The sequence below is a fragment of the Emydura macquarii genome, unplaced genomic scaffold, assembly GCF_026122565.2.
Source record: "Emydura macquarii macquarii isolate MOO-44397 ecotype Brisbane River unplaced genomic scaffold, CSIRO-AGI_Emac_v2 contig_3240, whole genome shotgun sequence".
Classification (NCBI taxonomy): domain Eukaryota; kingdom Metazoa; phylum Chordata; order Testudines; family Chelidae; genus Emydura; species Emydura macquarii.
This window is the reverse complement of record NW_027133377.1, coordinates 2,973,194-2,996,445: the sequence shown is the minus strand read 5'-3', so window position 1 is coordinate 2,996,445 and position 23,252 is coordinate 2,973,194. Positions and strand designations below refer to the sequence as shown.

Genomic DNA, 23,252 nt, shown 5'->3' with positions numbered 1-23,252 from the left:
GCGGCCCTGTCTCCAGGCAGCCTATGAGCACAGCTGAGCCACAGCAAGGTGACTTGATTGACCACTCCACTTAATAGGCCAAGAAAGTCGGCAAGCCTGCTCTTAAGCCCAACAGCAACACCTGATCTCTGTTTGCTCAATGCTTACATCCACAGTCATGATTGTTTCTGTGCCTGCCTTGTTCCCAGTCCTGCTCCTACCGTTTCCTTACTAGCTTTCTGGTTCTGACCCCTGGCTTTGGTTCCTGGCTCTAGCTTTAAGCCCTTGGCTCTGGCTACTAATTTTCTGGCTCTGGCTCTTGCTCTTGCTCCCACCACCAGGTATGACCACCTATGTCCCAGTTTGTGATAGCGGGGCCCTACTGCTAGGGTGTCTGCAGGGCTGCAATGAGGCAGCTCCTTGTTCTCTGAGAGTCTCAGTGGATGATAACACATTGACTTTAAAAAATCTAGGGTATTATATTTTAATTGTGTGTGTATATAGAGACACACCCACATAATCACAAGTTTATTTTTATTCTTTTTATGGATGCATGAGATGTTAATATCACTGGGATTACTAAAATATCAGCCACATGGATAATTTACTTCCACAAACTGTATGAATTCTTGTTTTTCTATAGTGGATGCTGGTTTTAGCATAGGGCAGGACCTAACACAATTTACACCACTTTCATTAGGGTATTTCCAAAAGTCCTAATCAGTGTGAGTTCTGCACCGACTGAAGCATCACATGCTAGTCTGAGGGTAGAGACTGGGTTTGTAAATCTGGATCCTTGGCTTGCAAAAGGAAAGAGGCTGTTTGGGAATGGAGTGAAAAAGAGAAACTGCAGTGGCAGAAAATGAATTTACTTTGTGATTTAAATGTTAATGAAACTTTGAAAATGTTCTCTCCCTCTCTCATAGGACCAGAAACTCAGTCTACATAGAAAGAGAAAAGACAAAATGTGAACCATTCTCTTGTTCTTCTCCATTGAGCAAGTTCGGATCTGGATTCAAACTTTGTGACACGGATCATCTATAGTGGCCAGATCTTCAAGAGCTCAGCACCCACAAATTCCCATTGTTCTCATGATTTTTTTAGCCAATGTCATTACTCCTTTTGGCTATACTCAGGATTTTTAATTTTAGGGACTGGCAACACTGCTCATGTCACAAGAAAGTTAACCAGAGTGCAACCTGCCCTTTTTGCAATGTTTTTGCTGCTAAGGTAAACTAGACCTTTAAATACTCCCTCCCTCTTATAAATTCCCCATCCCACCAATGTGGCACCTATCTAATAGTCCATGTGTCAGAAATTCCCGTTTCAGAGGTGACTGTGTTCCCATCAAAGCTGCAACTGTCCGCCATGATTCCACTTATTAACAACCTGCTGGGAAAACTGGGATTGCCCAGCTCATTAAAATAAAATATTTATGTTTTCTCAGGGTAGATCTAATTATCTTGCCCTGAGGGGAACAGACAGTGTAAGAAGGGAAGGTGTGGCACAGCACACAGACTGCTACACACATGTTCACTGCACCACAGTGGGGGAAAACAGGAAATCCTACTGCCATTAAAATAAGTGGAGACAGAGTTCAGGTGTGGGGAAGTGGGTTCATTTCCAGGCTGCTTAAAAATTGAGTTGATTTTATTTTATTCTGGGTTCATTTTCCACAGGAAAGTCTCAGATTTTAAAAAAGAAATAAAAATGTGTACAAAAGTGAACACAGTGTTGTTAAATGGTTGCTAGAATGTTGGTCCCAGGGAAAGAAATCCTTTGTCTAATCAGAGGATGGGTATAGCCTGGGCAGTGGCACTGCAACCTTCCCCTACACTGCTCCATTGATGTTCCTCAATGCTGAAGGAACCAGCTTTGGGATAAGAAGGGACTCAGTCTCTATAGATAATTCAGCATGGTCCTTCCTGGAGAATATCCATCAAGAAGGCCAATGGGAGCCAAATATGATGGTGTGTTTTGTGATTTGGACTCCAATCCATCGGGAACTGGACTGAGACCCTCCAAACACATCTCACACAGGCCACCAAACATGCCATTATATGGTAATGACATCTAGCTACAGCTGACCCACCTATGATCTAGAAGTGAGAGGCTCAGTATACTGTTGCTAATCCCCTAAATTATCTGGTCCCCCTTTATCCAATTGTGATTGTATTGGATTCCAATAAGATTGGATTGCCACTGGAACCACTCCTTGAACTTGTAATTTCCTTGGAGAGGATGGGAATGAACATTAAGGGATCCCATGCACGAGGGACAATCGAATGGGCTTTCCATAGCATCCTTTCTTGTGTGTGTCTAAATGAGTTGTGGAGAACACAAACGTAAGAAGACATAGGGTAAAATTTTCAAAAGCACCTAGGTGACGTAAGAGCTATGTCCCAGTTTCAGAAGTGATTTAGGCACTTAGGAGCCTAAATCTCAATGAAAGTCATTTTTTGGGCACAGCTGGAGATGGGGGAAGGGATTGCTCTATTGTGGGGGATTTTTGTTTTTATTGTTTCACTGTTGCTGTTGGATTCCTTTCAGTCTCCTGTCGCCTTTCTGCCTGTTGACTTGCACCTATTCCTCTGCTTAATATTTTTTTATATGTGCAGTTGAGTTTTTGTGTTAGGGGTTTCCAAACCATATAAGCAAAGGGGAGGTCTATGCCCATTCCAAAGAGAAACAGGCCTAGGCATACTACCTTAGTACATCTACCAGCACTTTGTGTCCAGCGCAGGGAAGGGGATGTGTTGGTATAATATATATTTTTTAGCCTATCTGTCCAGCATATATTTACAGTGCATGTAGTCTATCATCAGTGGCTTTAGAACAACGGATGATCTTTCACATGATAGGGCATATGCCACAATGTCTAAATTAAGTTTGGTGTGGCCACCTAATTTAGAGTCCCTGTGCTTTTGTGGATTTAAATCAGAAGCTAAGTATTGTTTTAGTAATTTTCCTCTTGTATAGTCTGAAAATCCTAATGTATCATTATACAACACATGCTCTAAACCAGTCATATATATAGTTGCACTGTTAACTATCTGATGTTACAATGCTAATGGAGACAGCAAATAACTGAAGTCCAGAGATCAGTGTGATGCTCCCCAGTGGTACCTACAGTTATCAGGGCACCACTGCCTGCCCTTGAGTGTGAAGTAATCTTGTCTCTGCCTGTTGCGGATCAACTCCCTGAAACCAGCAACCTCTGGAAGCACAAGCACTTCCTTCCAGGCCCACACAGACCTTGCTTTTTCTGCACAGGTAGCAACAGGCATTCACCAACCCTCAGAATCTCAGAGCAGTCCCTGCAGAGTCTGGCCCTTTATCGACTGAATAGTCACAGAATAATAAGGCCTGCCATTCCCAAATAAACAGTACGTGCCACTATGTAAGATTCAACTCAGGACAATCACTTTGCTTAACACCACAGCATTTAGCTATATTTACAGTGAAAACAAGAATAAGTTTATCATAAAAAAAAACAGAGTCAAGCAATAGTGAGTAAGAATAGTGGAAACAAATGGTTACATATAAAAAAATCAAAACATACTTTCTAGAGACAAAAATTAGCTAACAGGTTAACCTCCTGTCTAAAAAATTCCATCCCACCCTAAGTTCTCTTCATCATTTTCAATCAAACCTGGTTGAGACCCCTTTTTCATTAAGCAAAATCAGTCTTTTTACTTCCTCAGTGAAGGGTGCCTGAGAGTCCCTTTTGTCCTCACAAATATACTCAAGCACACCTTTGATATGTACCACCAGATAAGGCTCTCTCCATCCCTCTTTTTCTCCTCCTGTTACTTTCTTTCTGAAGTCACCACAACCTTTCAATTGCATTTGTTTCAAACTGGTGATGGAACACCCATTGTGAACGAGACAATACTCAAGTTACATGTAAACAGACAGATGAATAAACAGAAAACCTGTTTTTCACCATTGCTGTTGGCCAACTTCACAGGCACAGACAAGAACATATTTTCGATTGTGTGTGTATATCTATATATAACTTCTTACACCACACCTGTCCATGGATTTCGCAATGATCTTGATGACCAGTGTGACATCGGCTTTTATTTGAGACTTTACATGACATTCTTTGGTGAACTAGAATTTACATACCAGACTAATGAGATTTCTGTAACCCCTCTGCATCCACTTGCCAGTTGGCATTAAGAGGTTCTTGGGTCACAATCACACAGCAACACTTCAGGTGTAAGGCTTTCCACGCTCCTCAAGAATTTACATATTCACTAAGTATCTCTTCATTGCAGGGTGTGGATGTCATAATGTAAATATGTATCTAGTGTTATCTTTCCTTCAAACAATACTCTTTATCTCATAGGAGAGGAGTTTCTCTTTTCTCCTTCTACATATGTGCAAATCACCATCACAGTATTTAGTAAGTAAATAATTAATAATATCCACACATTACAGTCAAAACAAAGCATAATCATGAAACGTGAATTACGTGTGGTTCCTGACCAGCATGGACAAGGATTTGTTTCTGAGAATTCTGCTAGCCAAGTCATTATATATTCTACCCCAATGATCCTCAAACTTTTTTGGTTTGCAACCTTCAAAATTACCATAAATCCTTTTCATTTTCCTACCATGCTGGAAAGGAAAAATGAGCTAACTGTGCTAGGTGAGGGAGCTTGTTGAGCAGAGGCGCTTCTTCGTTCCCTTTGCTTCAAAAGGCTGTGAATACAGTTCTACAGCTCTTTGAAGAACTTCTCTTGCTTAATTTATGCTTTGCTTCCCACGGTCCTTGGGAAGCAAGAATAGCCATAATAAGGTGTGCTCCAGCCAGTGGCGTATAGTGGGTCTCAGGCACCTGGAAGCCAAGCCTGCATTTGCGCCTCCCCTCCAGCGGAGGGGTTCAGAGGGGTCCCAGTGCCATCCCCCAGCTGCCCCAGGGAGGGAGGGTCTGTACCTGCGGTGGGGACACAAATGAAAGCTTGGCTCTGCCACCCCCTTTCCTGCACTTACCCACCGTGTAGTGCCCACCTCTCCCATCCCAGCCCGGCACTGGCTCAGGCAGGGGCAGCCTCACCTCCTGGCGTGGAGGGGCGGGGGGCCTGGCTGGTACTTCATGATGCGCAGGCAACGTGGGAGCAGGAAGAGCCAACCCTCAGCCTCCTGCGCTCCCTGGCCGTCGTGAAGGGCGAGCCCAGCACCCTGCACTTACCTGCCGCTCCAGCCCCACAGCCTGGCACCGGCTCGGACAGGGCGGCGTCACCCTCCAGCCTGAGGGGGGCGCGCTGGGTCGGCCCTTTACGATCTGTAGGGCCAGCCCAGTGCTCCACACAGACTGGTGCCCCGGGGCCTGGCCCCCCCCATACGCCACTGGCTCCAGCCAGACACTCTGCCCTCTGCATTAGTGAGGGGAAGCTAGGAGTAGGCACAGGGGAAGTCTCAGTGCACTTGCACAGGGCCCCTGAGTACCTGACAGGCCCCCCCCCACAGAAAACCCCAACCCCAGGGTCAGGGAAGGTGCATCACAGGAAGAGGGCCCCACTTGCATGCTGTGGTGAGAGCCAATAGGCTGGATCAGGACCAATAGCATGGGACAGGAGCTGCTGTCCAACCCTCCCCCGGCCTCCTACCCTTGTGACCTCACTCCCCAGGCAGGGAAGTAGGAAGGAGCCAATTGCCATAATACAAGACCCCAAAATTCTATAATCTGGCACTGTCTTTATGATAGCTCTATGCTAGTCAAGCAGGCCCCTGTGGAGGAGGTATTCTCAGGGAGCTGTTTCTGCCATCTTTAAGGGCCTTTTACAGTCCAACTGGGGATGTGTCTTCACTGGTGAAAAGAGTTGTCTTCACTGCAAAAAAGATAAATAGGTGAGCTCAGCCACAGGTGGGGGTATAGTATTGACCTTGCCTAGCTACTTCATGTAAAAACTACAGTACCTTGTCTCCACTGAGATTTTACAGGAGGATAGTTAATGCACACCTTTAATGGCAGCGAAGGTAAAGCCCACGTGTATTTTATCTGTGTTAACTAACCCATGTTAGACAATGTAGTAGTAGTTTTAACCTCTGTTAGTTATTTGAGGTAAATCCTAGGTTGTTCTATGGTTTATCCTGACCAGCTAATAACATGGGTTAAAAGTACAACTGACTTGTCTTCACTAGGCTTGTAACATGGATTAGTTCAGCAGTGACTAAAAATACACTCTTTTTCCTAGTGATGGCTCGGCCTGAGAATTGAGCCCATTGCGTTTGGAGGTGTAGGAGTCTAGGCTGCTTGACAACCACTGAAACACAGCACTTTCTGAAATGCAGATCTAGTCAGAAACTCTAGCAAATTAACTTGTGATCTCATATTGGTTTCTCTGGAATTAACTATTCTTTTTTCCTTTCTTCTCTCTCTTTCTTCTTTCAAATGTATTTCTCTTTACTTTTTATCAGTGGTTTACTTGGAAGAGTCTGGGGGTCCCAAACATTTATTGCAACCATTCCATACCTTTCCAGCCAGGGAACATCTTTTCCTTTTTTTCTCCTCCCTCTATTTTTCTGTAGTTTCTATTATCATTTGCTAGCTGGATTAAAATACCGGGCTGGTTACTGAGGCCAGTAAGCCCTTTCTGTGGCTGCCCCTGAATTTCAGAGATACATCTCTGCTCTCCTGCTGTCAGTCAGTGCAGCATTCCCAGCCCCAAGTGAAGGGGAAAGAAAAGGTTAAAACACACATCCGAAGGGCTGGATTTCAAGTGCTTGGAGCGGGGGGGAGGAGGAGGCTCAACCCCTCTTTCTAAGAGGAGAACAGAAGGCGGAGGACAGCCTCCTGCTCAGAGGATTTCATTATTACCGGGCTGCGCGAGCTCCGACAGGCGCAGACACGCCTGGGGTTGGGCTCAGCTCCTACTCCGGGTGTCGTAAGGGGCGCACACGGAGCAGGAGCTCAGCTCCTCCTCGGGCAGGCTGGGGAGGGGGCCCTGCTGAAGTTTGCCTCTTGTGCCGGGTGGGGGGCAGGGACCTCGAGCGGGGTTCAGCTCCTGCTCGGCCTGGGTGCTCCGGTAGATCCCCTACCCCCCACACACACACCATGGCCCGAGCAGGTGTCAGCAGCTGGGGCGGCTCCTGATGAAACAGCGGCCGGGCCATGTGATCCCGGCCGCTCCCTCTCCAGGAAGCGGCGCCGCGGAGAGGAAGCTGGAGGGCCTGGGAGCCTGGCCGCGCCGCCGCGGGGTGGAGGGAGAGCGAGCGGGTGGTGTTTGTCCGCTGCCCCTGAGCCCGGCGCTGCACCTCGCACGGCGCAGGTAGGTCAGGCCCTGGGCTGGGTCGCTGCCTGCCTTGGGGCTGCGGGAGAGGGAGTGAGACCGGCCCCAGCCCCGGCAAGGGACGCCTCCCAGCTAGATTCCCCCTGGGAGGGTCCGATAAGACTCGTTATTTAAACCTCTCCTGTTGGACTAATTGGGACGAGGTACAAGAAATTCATTCCCAAAATCAAACCTAGGATCGCCCCTGATCCGATCAGCCGTCAAGCCTGGTCCAGCACCCTGGTCCCACCGGGATCCTTGGATAAAGTGACTCGGTCTGCTCCCATTCTACCCTGGGGCCTGGCCCCACTGAACGTGACCGTGGAGAGTGATATTAGGTGAGCCCGGGCTGAACGCTTGTTCTGGGCTCTGTTATGGTAAAGACCCTGCGAGCTAAAGTTCCTCTGCGCGGCCAGTCATGTTCTACGTCTAACAATAAAAAAGGCTCTATGATGAAGACAAGGCGTGGCGGGGAAGGGAAGGGAGCTGCAGGAAAGATCACGGCACCAGAGTCTGATTCAGACACAATCTTAGAAGGGAACAAAAGGACGCTGCCCATTTCAGTTGCCTTGGAGGGACAAATGGTTGTTGCTCAGTTTCTGCGGACCTACTGCGTAGGGCTCTGCTACTATCAGCAAGCTCCTAATGGGAGCAGGCGGATGCTCTCCAAATAGAGATGGCAAACTGCCTCAGTATTCGTGCCTTCCAAAAGAAAACCAGGCTTTCCAACAGGCTCCACTGGAAAGGATTTTTTTTTAATTAATTTGATTATTAGATATCTTAAAGTCATCCTGACAGATCTTGGACTGTTTCATGTAATAAGAAAAGTATTTTGTAAGTGCATCTTGAAAAAGTTTAAACAGAGAATCAAAATTGTCTTAGAATCATTTAAACTGTAACTTAAATTGGATAGGATATTGCAAACTGCTATAAACTGTCAAGTTGCTTGTTGCCTTCTCATAAATAGCTGCTGCTCTCTAGCCAAGTGGTGGCTGTACTACAAAAGTGGGCCAAGTGATTTTTATATCTATAGTTCAATACAATCAGTAACACTTGCATTTTTGGTTGTTTGGTTGCAGGATCATCATTATTAAAATCTTCCAAGTGCAACTGCCACAAACTAGCAAAATGTGTGGTATCAACCTTCAGTTGGCCTATACTACTTCTGACAGCTAATGGAGTTACTCCTCTAACTCAAGTAGTAGAACTTTGTTAATTCAGATTGTGATGACTACGAATGTGGAGGTTGTTATACAACTGTTATTAAATACATGTGGGACCGGTTTGGGTAGATGTACTGCCTATAGGGAAAAATTAATCCAAGTTGCTTGTGGGGACTTGTGTCTGACAACTGCATGTGGAAGATTCATTTAAGATACACAAATAAAATCTGGAGTTTTTAACGAATAATTTCTTTTGACAGATATCAGACTATGTCTGTGGTTTTGATACTGCTGTGTCAGCTGCCAATAATGTTTGCGTTTCCTCATTGCACAAGAAGATTAAAGGATTCGAAGCATACAGGGAAAGAAGGTAACATTCTTCAAAAATGAAGCTATGCTTTCTAAGTTCCAGAGGGGTAGCCATGTTAGTCTGTTTTTAGCAAAACAGCGAGAGTCCTGTGGCACTTTAAAGACTAACGAATTTATTTGGGCATAAGCTTCTTATCCCACATCTGCCTAATGAGAAGCTGCTTGCATCTTTATGTAAAGCATCTGCTGGTCACTGTGGGAGACAGTGATGGATCACTAGTCAGGTCCAGTTTGGCAATTTCTATGTTCCTAACAGCCAATATTGAATCCAACACATGGAAGCATTAAACTGACCTTTTATTTGGTTTATTTCATCAAAGTATTTGCGTATAGTGGATTCTTCATATGATAATACACTATTTCCAAATAACAAGAGTCTGCCCCACCATTCCTGATCAGTGCACCCCATCCTTAACCCAGGCAGAACTATATTTAAAGGCAAGAGGAGTAAGTGGCACCAGGTGTGGTGTTTGTTGGGGGTTTTTTTTAGGGTGTGCCCAATGGCCCACTAACAACTGGACTTAAAACCTCTAGCTCATTTCATAAAGGCCAATGAGTAAACTAAACACAGAAGATAGGTTTGGATTAGTGAGCTAGAGGTAAGTCTCCAGATATAGATCCTGATTCTGCAAGTCCTCCACATGCAGAACTGCCACAATTTTAAATTAAATTTACAAGTTTTTAATTTAATGTTCTGTTCCAGATGTGAGACACAAAAGTCAGGAAATTCCCACAAATTAACCATGACTTTGTCAATTACACATATATTTAAGGCATTAAAGTTTAATGCAAATATGTGAAAGTTTCTTAGGTTGCTGACTAGTGTTAACAGTATGGAACCTGATTTTGACACTATTTTCTCCATTCTGCTGGATTTGCATGTATATTTTTCAGCAACTTCATGGCTACAAGTTGAAGGATCAGATTTTTATTTCAGTTTAACACTTCTTTTCTGAAGTACCATTTATATTTGATAAGGAATGAAACACTGCTGAAAAAATGGGCAAAGCTTTTCTTTTCAGTTTAATATAGTATATTCAGTTTCAGAGTATATTATATTGATACAGGTTGCACTAAGGTGAACTTCTGGGGATAACTGTATTTCAACACTGCCCATATACTTTTTGGATTTTTCTCCTTTTTCTTCTTGAAGTTAAACCCTTTCTCTATGCTGTGGAAAATGTGATAATCTTAAATTCTGTAAATCTTAGTGGAAAAGATGAGTTATCTTGTCATTATGATAAGATAAGTGATTCCCCAAAGTGTTCAGGTGTAGTATTAAAGGCAGCAGCAATTAATATGTGAGTGATACTGTAACTCTCTTGGAATTGTCACTGAGCAAAATACTTTGAGAGATCATTGCAATGCCCAATAGAACTATTAAGAGGAAAATTCCTGGGTGATGGGATAATCTCTACAAACAAATTGTCTAACAAGCACATAGCTTCTTTGTGACTGAATAACTTTATCCTGAGTCTTAGCTCTCTCTCTTAAAGCAAGCAGGCTTAGTTTGTAAGAATGTTGTTTCTGTTTTCATTAATACCCTTGCACACTGGAGAGTTCTTTTTAATTAATCCTTCTTGCCATTTCAATTAACAAACAGTCTACTTTTGTTGGACTAGAGGTTAGATTTAAAATATTTCAGTTGCACAGAAAGCCAGGTCAGAAGACTTCTGTTATACAAAGATAAGTTTTCTCTCACAAGTTATAGCAAAGACAGACTAAAACTTGAGCCCCATGAAGTCTGGTGAGAAAATGCATTGCAGTATCTTTAAGTCTGCTATAACTTCACCAACTTTTGGAATCCTACCTCACAACTAGGGTGAGTGAGTTTTATTTTCTGAGGCCCCTAACCAACTTCTAAAAATGGCAAAAATAAAGAAAAGATGAGTTGTTAAAAACTCTGCCTAATCAAGGATGGTAGCAAGAACTCTATCATGAACCTAATGACCACAGAGCAGCATTTATTTGAAAGAGCTAAAAATAATGTATTGCCCTTTTTTAATTTAAAGTTTCAATCTATCCTTAGATGCTGTTCCTAAATAGCATGATAACTGGGGGAGAACAACAGAAGAAATTAATGGGGCTTGTCCACTGTGCTGATGGAAACCCAATTTCTAAAACAAAGACTAGAACTCAGATACTAGAGTGTGTGAAAAGGAATGTATGCCAGGGAACATATCAAAGGAGGTAACCCTTAGGTTTTTCAAGATGTGGATACTGGATCTTGCTCAGTCTGGGTCCACTTAGAAGTCCATTTTAAAGTAACTGAATATTACAGGAACCTTAGGATTCCCAGGGACTCCCACACCCCAGCAGAGTTAATACCATAGCTGTGATGACATGCATTTCAGACAGCTGATATGAGGACCAAATTCTCAAAAGTTGCTATTAGAAAATCTGAAACTCTTTACAAGGGACAGAAAATATTTCAATTTGGATGTGGTATAGGCAGAAAGAGAGCTGTTGTGTTGGCAGCAAAGAAAATTATTCAGGAAGAGGCCTTGAAATCTCTTTCATCAGTTGAAACTGAAGGAAAAACCAGAGATGTTTTTCTTTTGGAATTTTAAAGAGCTCCAGAGTTTTTGTAAGAATACCAAAACTATTCTCCTCATTTAACTGTTTTAAATTAATTTTATTTTTTTGTTAGTGTTTACATCAGAAAAAGAAGCCAATTTGTTCATTGGACGACATCTTCTGTATAACAGATTTGATTTTGAAGCATTTACACCGGGCAATCTAGAAAGAGAATGTTATGAAGAACTTTGCAATTATGAGGAAGCAAGAGAAATTTTTGAAGACCCTGATAAAACGGTAATTGCATTGATTTAGTTTAAAATACTGAGTGGCCATCAGTAGATAGTTTATAACAACTATTACAGCCCTTCAGAAGAGATCACTTAAAATAGGAGTACTGCCTCTATTATTTATATTACAGTAGAACCAGAAGCCCCAGTCAGATGGGGCCCATTGTGTTAGGAATGCAGTGAACACACACGAATACACAGTATCCGCCTGGAAGAGCTTACAGGCAAAGCCTATGATTCTGCAAATACTTACAAACATAAGTCGGACTTCCATAGGACTGCTCACAAAGGTAAAGCTAGGCACGTTTATAAGTGTCTTCAGAATTGGGACCTTTTGGGAGGAAAAAGTGACTTTGGAAGGGGATAAAATCACACACAATTTTATGTGTATTTTATACTTTTAAAATATAAAGTGCCAGCTATTTCCATCTGTCTTCAATCATTAATTGGCTGATTTCATATACAAGTTATAGCAAAGGGGAATCTTGAGAAGAGGGTAGTGGTGAACTTGCAGATCAGTTAAGGGTGAATATTCCATTGATGAGCAATTTGGAAGATGATACTGTATAGTGGAAAAAACCCAGGGCAGGAGACAGAAAAGGGGTGCAAGTCTTCCACTGCCCATGAAGCAACCAGACACAGCTGTTCGGAGGATTGCAAATACTCCCCAGAACTAATGCTGCCTGTAGCACGAACCTCTCCATGGCCTCTGCCCTCCTCTGCACTCAGCTGCAGAAGGAGCAAGCAGTGCACCCTCTCCCAGGATGGTGGAGTTGCCACTGGGGTTTGCATTCCCTGAGTGTCTCTCAGGAGGAATTATACATGAGCACACCATAATTTCCATGCAGGCTTCTGCTGCACAGTGGCTTTTTTCTCACCCTGTGCACTCTGCCTTTTTTCAGTGTGGGCTGTGGCTTAGTCTCAATCTTAACAGTAGGATTTAGTTTTATACAGTGCATTACTATCTTTAATCATAAAATATTCTCTTATGTGCATAATATTATTAACCTATGGGACTCACTGTTGCAGGCAGTGTGATCCCTGGCACCCCTAGACTTGGCAGTTCATAGCCCTGGCACCTCTGAGTTTGCTGCATCAGTTATGGATGTAAAAAAAATGCTTGAGCCCTGGCACCTCTTTCATTACCAATTTAATACTGGTTGCAGGGTATTCTGAGGCAAATAGCTTTGTAAGATCAGACACTTGCATGAATAGCATTGGAATTTATACTAAATAAGATAAATAATTATAAGCACCATCAATCTCCATGTCTCAGAGTGTAAGCTAATTACTAACTGGTATCAAAAAGTAATTTCTCTATATGATATAATATTGCAAATTAGATGTGTTCTTGGTTTGTCTCTTTCCTTTCTTTTAACCAGCTGGCATTTCTTTCTATGGGTTTAAATGGAGCACTGGTTTGTTCTAGTATGGCAGTTTTTATGATGTTATACCTGAATAGAGAAGAGGAATTTCAACCCTGGGGTAAACAGGTGCAACTTTTTACCTCAGTAGGAGTTGTGCCCATTTATACCATGTCTGAATTCTGTCCATAGTTCCTTATTTAACAGTTATATATCACATACAGATTTGAACTTGAAAATAAAACATTTTTTTTTAATAGATGAATTTTTGGAAAGAATATTCAATTAAGGGACCCAGCACAAAAATTGGTAAGTCAAGATCAGAGCTCATTTTATTTCTTTTTCCGTTAGGTTGCAAACACTGTTCCCTTCATACATACACTAGACCTCCTTCCTAAGCATGTTGCAATTTATGTTGTCATTTGGTCATAACTAAGAATTCAGTTGGCAAAATTATAACCCTTGCTTACTGTCTTTTTGTATCTGTTGTGCATTTTCTTTTTATATTTTATACACTTCAGTGTATATTATATAATATCTAATATATTTGTGAAGTTCCAGGAGTTGGAAGACTTTGGCTCTTTACTATTGCATATTGAAATATGCATTCTGCTATCCATTTCCTTGTTTTTATTAGACAATATAGAAACTTTGCAACTCTCATTCTGCTGCTGCCTATTTCTGTTTTTATTTTGTACTGAATTAGTGTATAGAGGCCCCAGTTATGATCAGAACCTCACTGTGGTAAGCGCTATACAAACAGAGTGAAAGTCAACATTTGCTCTAAAGGGTTTATAATCTGATTAAAGAGGCAACAAGTGTGTGAAACAACAGTTGGTGGGGATGGATGGGTGGAAGTCTCAATAATATGCATTTAAATGATCTAGGAGAGAAATATTTGCTAACCTTTGCTTTTGGTTGGTGTGGGCATTAATGTCTCTGAGTACTACTGGATTGATGTGATGACTTGTCACGTAAGATGACAGAGAAAGGAATTACTATTAATCTTACTGTAACATCTCTCTCAAATGTTCAAAAAGAGAGAAGGCCACCATTGGAGTAGCTTGTTAATAAGATATCGTGTAAGTCAGCTGAAAGTAATTACTGATTTCTATTCAGGTGATGAAGCTCTACAGAAAATTGATGTTACAGGACTTCTGACTGGCCTAGTTGCTACTGGAGTTCTGTTGGTTATAATTGGATTACTTATTTATTATTTCTGCAAAAACAGATGCAAACCAAGACAACCACCATGGTAAGGAATTGAGAATAATGTGTCACTTTACTTTCATAGAAAAAAACTTTAGTAACTTAAGGTGGAATTTTCAAAATCACTCTGCTCTCACTGAAGTTAATTGGAGTTTTACTATTGACTTCAGTGGAGGCAGAGTTAGGTCACTACTAAATGCTTTGAAAATACCATTCTTAGAGTTAAGATTTTATAGTTACAACCTTGTATATCACAGGAAAATCTAAAACAAATAATCCTTGCATGGATGACAGATCCTTGTTAAACAGTATTTTGCTGGGCTCCAAAATCTTTACCAAGAAAAATGGTTTCAACATGAAAGAGCCCTAAGCTAGATGTGGTTTTTTAAATCTGCAATGGGGATGGATGGACTGGTTTTAAGAATAGGCTGAGATATTAGGATTTGTAACTGCTAGAGGAAGCATGAGTGGACTTAACTTTTTCCAAAGAATTAGCTTGTTGAGGATCCACAGACTCCTAAGGACAGCCTTCCTATAAGCTGCACAATAGAAACTACTATTGTAATACAGTTGAATCTTCTTAATTGGCACAGTTTAGTAATTTGATCATTTGTACATCTGTCTGAGATTCATGAGAATATTTTGTGCTGTGATGATAAAACAGAAAAAAAAAGTGCGGTATAGCAGGAGATACATAGCAATAAATGTATGCTTGCAAGCACAAATTCACACCTGTAAACAATGTGAAAGGCTTAGATGGCACTAAATGTGCCATTTATCCATCACTAAGTTGAAATACTTGTTAGGCAATTGTATTTAATGAGTTAAGTGGACTCTGTGAATAGATAAGGGAGGGGAAAAAAGAAAATCAGATTTTAGTTTACACATAATCCCACTTGTGAAATAAATTAGATGTAAAACATCTTTCAAACTTCAGAAACGTGTTTGGCCAGCTTGTTAGTGTAAATCTCCTCTCCAGTTTTCTCTCTGTTTTTAAACTCTACAGTAGTTTTGGTTGCTTTGCTTCCAACCGCATTAATGTTTTTAAATGCTCTATTTAAAATGCACACAATTATTTACAAAGAAGAGTAACTGGAATGCACTTTTAATTGAAAATATATCTTAAAACCTACAATTATCAGGTATAGTGCTACAGGATATCTGCCCCTCCAGGCTGGTTGTAGGTACAAGACTTCACACAAACAAAATGTGTATCAATCTGTAGTATAAGCGCATATGTTCTTGTTTCTGTATAGGACGATGTAAGGATGGAACATAAAGTCTGATTATTTATTTCCAAGTATTATGTACACCATCAAAGTATAATCTATGATACTACCCCTACTAAGTCTCCCCAGATGATGAAAAGCTGTGCCATGATCATTTGAAGCACCCATAAATTCCACAGAACACTGGGTATTTAAGAAACTAAATATAAATGCTATTTTATTAGAATATTTTATCTAAGATATTTATTATGCTTCTGGAATAAGATTAAAAACTAGACTGTATACCAGAACTTGCAACACTAAACTTGAGATCAGCTATATAAGTAATCTGCATTTATTGATCTTAAATAAGAGCTCTTGTCAGTTCTTGTAAACAGCACATTTTTTACAGGCACACCATGGCATACATGGAAATATCCCAGTGATCTAAATTTCAAGACAGAAAACTGTGCTAAATTTTGATTTATATATTAAATGGAAGAGTGTACATAAAATGTATGACAGTAAATTGAGTTACATTATTTTCAATAGTGGATATCTTTGCAACTTAAGTATCAAGATAGAAAAAACTGATTTGTAACTACTTGTGTTGGAATAATTTAAGGGTCTCTTTTCCAGCAAATTCTGTCTGACTTCTATAAGCATAGAAACCCCTCTTCCAGTAAAGGAGGCACAATTCTGCAACTCAAAGGAGGGGTGGAGCTTTGCATAGGTCTGCTGGGACAGGGAGCTGAAGTAAGCTGGAGGATTCACTGCTACATGGATCCTTTAGTCCTCCTCCTCTCTTTGCTCCCCTCAACTCCACAAATATGAATGGGCAGTAGAGTTACAGAAGCTACTCCAGGCATTGTTGTGAAGTAACAGCTATAGTGGGTCCTAGAGGAGGACTCTGCCCCATCCTTGTCCCTGTGAATTTCTGCAGCCCCTAACTGTGTTTCTCAGCCTGGGTTGTGGGGGTACCCATTTGGCCCACACTGTTTAAGATTATTAAAAATTTTCTTGTTTTGGCAGAAGACTATATAATTCTCTCTTTTTTGACATATAAAAATGAAAGTGTCATTTATAATTTTAACTCTGTTTAGGTACTCAAACAGTGTAAGAAGTAGAAGACATTCATCTATCATCTTCAGAAGACATGAAGGGGTTTCTTTAAATCCACTCCCTCTAAGAACAGATGAGTCAGGACTTCCAACTTATGAAGAAGCAGTGACATTAGGTGGAAAATACGATGCCCCACCACCACCATATTCGGGGCCTGCAAAAGAGCTCAAGGTGTTTAAAAAGTCTATATCACTTCCTGCCCAATAGTCCCAAACCTGACTCTGGAGTAGTGGGGAATTATTCTTCATTGGAAGATGAAGATGTACATTTGAAAAAGTGCAGTACACTGCAGGATAGCTTTAAAAATGTGGAAGACCTACAGATCTTCAGCACAACTAAGAGCAAATGAATTCTTTCATACAGGAAAGGAAGTTATTGTTTTGCAAAGATTTGATGTTTCATGCTGGAAAAATACTTGTTTATATATGTTTTGGTGCTAGAACTGAACTGCAAAAAGGTACAAATCTCATACATATATATATATATATATATATATATATATATGTATGTTCCCATGCATTTTGAGCCAAATATCAAATTATTGATAATTGCATTAATAGTTAGTGTTTATTTAGAAGGAAAAAGATTTTTAATATTAAAATTGGACTTGAAGACACTAACCACTTTTCTATTAAAACTTTAAACCACTGTGACTGTATTAGGCATTGAATAACTAACAAAATAGATACCTCATTTGGTTGATGGGTGGGTTTTGTACTGGTTCTAGAACTAAATGGGCTGTATTGACAAAAGCTAGTTAATCTTTCAAGCTTATGTAACATTGTTTCTTCTGAATTAATTTGTGTAATTTTAAACATTTACTCTATTGAGACTCATACTGATTAGGATATTCTCAGGGTAGGGCTTATCTAAAATAATGACCACGTGTATTCCCCTCAGCTTCATCACCTGTTTACTGCTCTATGTTGCAGAAAACAAGGTTATTTACCAGTAACTGATGTTCTTCGAGATGTGTTGCTCATGTCCATTCCATTATAGGTGTGTGCATGACTTTGTGCACGGTTACCTGGAACTTTTTTCCCCTTAGCAGATCCTGTAGGGCCAGCTCCGGCATCCCCTGGAGCCCCATGCACATGCAGTGGTATATGAGGCGCTGCTGGCCCTATGCCCCCTCAGTCCCTTCTTTCTGCTAACTCTGGCAGCGGAGACGGGGGGGTGGGTTGTGGAATGGACATGAGCAACACATCTCAAAGAATATCAGTTACTGGTAAGTAACCTTGTTTTTTTCTTCGAGTGCTTGCTCATGTCCATTCCACTATAGGTGACTAACAAGCAATACCTTTGGAGGTGGGTCGGAGTTACCGGTGAGCTGCTCTCAGCACCACTCTGTCAAATCCCATGTCCTCTCTCGCCTGCTGGACAATGGTGTAGTGGGACGTGAAGGTATGCAATGACGACCAGGTGGCAGCCTTGCAGATGTCCTGCAGGGGCGCACTCTCCAGAAAGGCTGTGGATGAGGCTTGAGCTCTGGTTGAGTGTGCTGTGATGGTTTCCGGAAGCGGCATCTTCATCTGCTCGTAGCAGAACTTAATGCATGATGTAATCCACGAGGAGATGCGCTGGGTGGAGACAGGTGAGCCTTTCATCTGGGTGGCCACTGCGACGGAGAGCTGCTTCAATTTCCGGAATGGCTTTGTACGCTCGATGTAGCAAATCCCATCTCTTGTCCAGAAAATCCCATCTCCTCTCCTCCTCCGAACTCTGAGGTTTGGGAAAAAACACGGGGAAAAAAATATCTTGGTTACAATGAAATTGGGAAACCACCTTGGGAAGGAAGGCCGGATGCGGCCTCAGCTGGACCTTATCCTTATAGAATACTGTATAAGGGGGCTCTGAGGTCAAGGCCCTAATCTTGGCTGAGGTAATGGCCACCAGGAAGCAGGAGCAGAAGGGGGATCCCTGTGAGTCTCAAGAGGACCAGGTTGAGATCCCAGGGAGGCACCAGATCACGGACCTGCAGATAAAGCCTTTCCACCCGCTTGAGCAACCTGACCGACATGGCATGGGAGAACAGTGATCTCCCCTCTAGCAGCTGATGGACGGCCGAAAAGGCCGCCAGGTGAACCTTCAATGAGGCCAGCACCAGCTGTATAGGCGAGAGACTGGGTGGAATACCCCGGGACTCTGCCCAATAGGTAAACCACTTCTACTTAGCCCGATACACGACCTATGTGGAAGGTTTCCTGCGGTCAAGCAGGACTTGCTGGACCTGCACCAAGCAGCCTCTCTCTCCCTCCGTCAGCCACAGAGCCTCCAGCCATGAGGTACAGGGAGTCCAGGTCCGGGTGCAACAGGCGACCGTGGTCCTGGAATAGAAGGTCGTGCCACCTCGGGAGCTCCAGAGGTGGGACGATCGAAAGGTCCAGCAGCATGCTGAACCAGTGCTGTCTCAGCCAGGCCAGAGCGATGAGTATAACATTCGCCCTATCCCTCTTTATTTTCAGCAGGACCTTGGGTAGGAGCGCAATGGGTGGGAACGCATACATGAGGGCTCCCTGTCCAGTCCATGAGCAACGTGTTGGAAATCGACCCAGTCTCACGACCCTGGAGCGAGCAGAACCTCAGACACTTCGTGTTCCAGGCCGACGCGAATAGGTCCAGCTGGGGAACACCCCACTTCTGGAAGATCATAGCCACCACCTCTGGGTGCAACGACCAGTCGTGGCGGGGTAGAAACGACCTGCTGAGGCGATCTGCCTAATCGTTCATCACTCCCGGGAGGTGAGGCAGTCAAGTGGAAATCGTGCCTCACGGCAAAGTCCCACAGATGGATAGCTTCCTCGCAGAGGGCCAAGGAGCGTGCTCCCCCCTGCCTATTTATGTAAAACATGGCTGCGGTGTTTGTCAGCACGTGCACCACTCTGCCTGTCAGGAATCGGAGGAACACCTTGCACACTAGGCGAATGGCCCTCAGCTCCTTCATGTTGGTGTGCAGGAGCCTCTCCTCCCCAGACCAGAGCCCCTGAGTGCCTCGGTTGGCGCTGATGTGGGCTCCCCATCCTATGTCTGACACGTTGGAAACCAGGGTGACCAACGGGACCAGTTCCCTGAACAGAATGCCCTTCATCACTGCCCTAGGAGTCCGCCACCAGTTCAGGGAGGCTAAGACAGGTGGGGGAAACTGTGACCACCCAGTCCAATGGGTGTGTGCTCAGCACATATACCGAGGCCAACCATGCCTGAAGCGGTCTGAGCCTCAGGCAAGCTAGTTTCACTATGTACAGGCAGGCCACCATGTGGCTTAACCGCTGTAGGCGGTGCCTGGCTGTTGTCACGAGGCATCAGTGCAGCTGGGAGATGATAGAGACCATCGCCTCGAAACGTAGCTGAGGCAAGACAGCTCTCGCCTGGGAAGTGTTCAGGGTAGCCCCAATGAACTCTATTCATTGCATTGGGGTTACTGTGGACTTCTGCTCGCTTATGAATAGTCCTAGCCTGCTGCACGTGGAGCAAGTGAGGGTCACGCTCTCCTGCACTTGAGACCTGGACCTGCCCCTGATCAGCCAGTCATCTAGGTAAGGAAAAATTTGCACACCCTTTCATCTCAGATGGGCAGCCACTACCACCATGCACTTGGTGAACACCCTTGGAGCTGAAGATAGGCCAAAGGATAGGGCTGTAAACTGGTAGTGGGAGCCAGCCACCATGAAATGGATAAAATGCCTGTGGCTGGGGATGATAGACACATGGAAGTATGCGCCCTTGAGCTCGAGGGCAGCATACCAGTCTCCTGAATCCAGGGAAGGGATTATAGAGGCTAGGGAGACCATGCGAAACCTGAGTCGTTTGACATATTTGTTTAGACGACGCAGGTCTAATATGGGTCTCAGACCCCTCTTCGCCTTGGGGATGAGGACCTATCCCTAATTCCTACAGGGTTGAAAAGGGCTGGGCAGAGGCCTTGGCTGCTGCTGTGCCTGGGGCCGTGACTGATGCCTGGAAAGCTGGGGCGTGTACAGGCCCAGGGAGAGAAGCGCGGCCCTGGAGTCCTTCAGACCATGCAACTTCGCATCAGTCTGGTCGGAGAATAGGGCCGACACAAAGGGGAGGTCCTGAATAGACTGCTGCGCCTCCTGGGACAGGCCCGAGGATTGCAGCCACGAGCACTTTCTCATACAGATGGCGGAGGCTATGGCCCTGCCCGCCGAGTCAGCAGCATCACAGGACGGACGGAGCGTTGCCCTAGCTACCATGGTTCCTTTCTCTACGATGGTTCTAAAGTCTGCAGCCTGGTCCTGGGGCAGGGCCTCAGCGAACCGCCTGAGGGAGTCCCACAGCTTGAAATTATATCTACCCAGGAGGGCCTGACGGAGAACTGCAGGCTTGCCGTAGAATAAACCTTTCTCCCAAACAAGTCCAGATTCTTATTGTCCTTGTTCTTCAGAGTGGACCCTGGCTGATCTTGCCTATCTCGCTGGTTAGCTGCATCTACCACCAGGGTTCCCAAGGTGGAGTGAGTGAACAAATACTCAAACCCTTCAGCCGGGACGTAATATTTTTTCTCAGCCACCTTCGACGTAGGGGCGACTGAGGAAGGGGTTTGCCACAGGGGCTTTACAATCTTAAGGACCCTTTTGTGGACTGGGAGGGCCACTCTCACTGGGGCAGCCAGCACCAGCACATTAAAGAGGCTATCTTTGGCCTCTACTATCTCCTTCACCTCCAGCCCCAAGTTGGAGGCCACCCTCTTGAGCAGCTTCTGTTGTGCCCTGAAATTCTCCAGTGGCGCTGAGTGGTCCTGAGAGACTGCCTTGTCCGGTGAGGAGGAAGAGGACTGCCGAGGTGCATCCTGTGTGTGCGCCCCCTCCTGGCGAAGGGTTGCACCCATTGAGGGTCCCTCCATGGGGGCCGACTCCTCGTCCAAAGAGTGGTGTCTATGGGCCTTCTCCTGTGCTGGAGGCACGGACTGCACCCCCAATGACATAATGGATTGGGGCCCCGGCCCCATCTGCATACCCCATGGAGCCCAATAAGGCCATTGTTTGGCCATTGACCCTGGGGCCAACCTGGGGCTGACTGCATCACAGGCTGTGACACTTTGTGGGGGCGTCAGCTCTCCTGACGACTGTCCCTCGGGAGACCCCCCAGTCACTGGCCCGGCAGTGCTGTGTACATCCTCAGTCCTGGACGCCCTTCCATGCTGGGGACTGCCCTCTCGACACCTCCGACCTGGAGGACGATGAGGACTGCCTCCGTCGCCTTGAGCAGTGCCAATGAACGGAGGTGCACTCTGAAGAGCTAGAGGTACCGGAGCATTGTCTCAGTACCGATGATTTCCGCTGCCACTTGTTTTGCAACCCTGCAGACACCTTTGGTGACCGAGGTCAGCACTGCTCCGAACTCCTTGGTGCTGAGCGGGACTCCGGCGACCAGGTTCCATATCGTGGACTGTGCGGGGCCGCGTCCTCCAATGGCGACTGGGTTCTGCGCCGCCTCGGTGCAGGCGAACTCCTCGGGGCCAGGTCTCCTACGGCGACCAGGTCCTGCGCCCTCTAGGTACAGGCAACCTCCTCGGTGCCGGGGATCTGGAACGGGAACTGTCCAAGCGCTGCCTGGCAGACCTCGACCGGTGCTGCCTCCTGCATGTGCTGCCTCCGGTGCTGGGGATCGACATCGGCGCTGAGAGACTCCACGTCCTGTGCCGGAGCAGGTCGCCTCAACAACGCTGACTTGGAGCGACTGCTGGGGGAGCAGCTTTGCTCTACCTTTGGAGACCGTCCGGCGGGAGAGCTTCCTCCCAATACCGGGGATCTCCACCCGCCATTCAGCGGGTTTCCCCTGTGACACAGGCCCCTTCTCCCTCGGCGGAGGGGGATCGGAGGTGACGTAGACAAGGCCAACAAGGCTCTTGCCGCCTGAAAAGTCTCCGGTATCGATGGCGTCAGCAGGGGCACTCTCCAATTCCCAGGAGTCAGGGGAGGCTCCCTGACTGGAGATGCAGGCACCGGAGAAGACTCGACGGGCCAGATCCGGTGCATCTCCATACTCGACCCTGCCCGTACTGACGGCGCAGGGGAGTGTCCGCCCTCCACATGCTGCTTCTTCCTCTTCGTTGCTGGCGATGTTTCGCGGTGCCAAGTCGAGGCCGGTGCCGGCAGTGCGCTCTGCGCCAAGGTCACACTTGGTGCCAACGTGGAACAGGCCAGCTCGGATGCTGGGCGGAGCGCTGCCTCCATCAACAGGGCTTTCAACCAGATCTCTTGGTCCTTCTGAGTCCTCTGTTTAAAAGCCCTGCAGATCTTACATTTCTCTTTCCTGTGCGCTTTCCCCAAGCACTTAAGGCAGCGGTCGTGGGGGTCACTGAGTGGGAAGGCCTTCCCACAGGAGGCACATGGCTTGAAGCCCAGTGACCGGGACATGGCCCGGCCGCTCTAAGTCCCTGCAGGGACTTGCCTTATCTCTAACTACACATAACAACACTTACCTACTTAACTAAGAATATCAAACAAGGAACTGAGGGGATCCAGGTCACAGGTGGAAAGAAGGAACTGAGGGGCAGGTGTAGGGCCAGCAGTGCATCATATACCGTGGGGCTCAAGGGGGTGCCGGAGCCGGCCCTACGGGATCTGCTAAGGGGAAAAAAGTTCCAGGTAACCGTGCAAAGAGGCATGCACACACCTATAATGGAATGGACATGAGAAGCACTCGAAGAATAGTAGTTATTGCTGGGCAAGTCATATAGGTGCCTTTCCTTAGTTCCCATTAAAAACAACCCAGACCAATGGCTAGT

General features: G+C 45.0%; 1 protein-coding gene across 2 annotated transcripts in view; it reads left to right on the top strand.

The window, feature by feature from the left end:
- The first annotated feature begins 7,050 nt into the window (after positions 1-7,050).
- The window catches only part of PRRG4 (proline rich and Gla domain 4), a 27,586-nt gene continuing 11,384 nt past the window's right edge, over positions 7,051-23,252 (top strand). The window contains exons 1-6 of one of the 2 annotated variants that reach the window (XM_067532142.1): positions 7,051-7,259; positions 8,683-8,792; positions 11,442-11,605; positions 13,223-13,271; positions 14,082-14,217; positions 16,483-16,672. In XM_067532142.1, coding sequence (XP_067388243.1) covers positions 7,084-7,259; positions 8,683-8,792; positions 11,442-11,605; positions 13,223-13,271; positions 14,082-14,217; positions 16,483-16,672 — 825 coding nt within the window. In that variant the 5' untranslated portion in view covers positions 7,051-7,083. Of the gene's footprint in view, positions 7,260-8,682; positions 8,793-11,441; positions 11,606-13,222; positions 13,272-14,081; positions 14,218-16,482; positions 16,978-23,252 lie in introns of those variants that run through there. The other variant, XM_067532141.1, reaches the window with a different exon arrangement.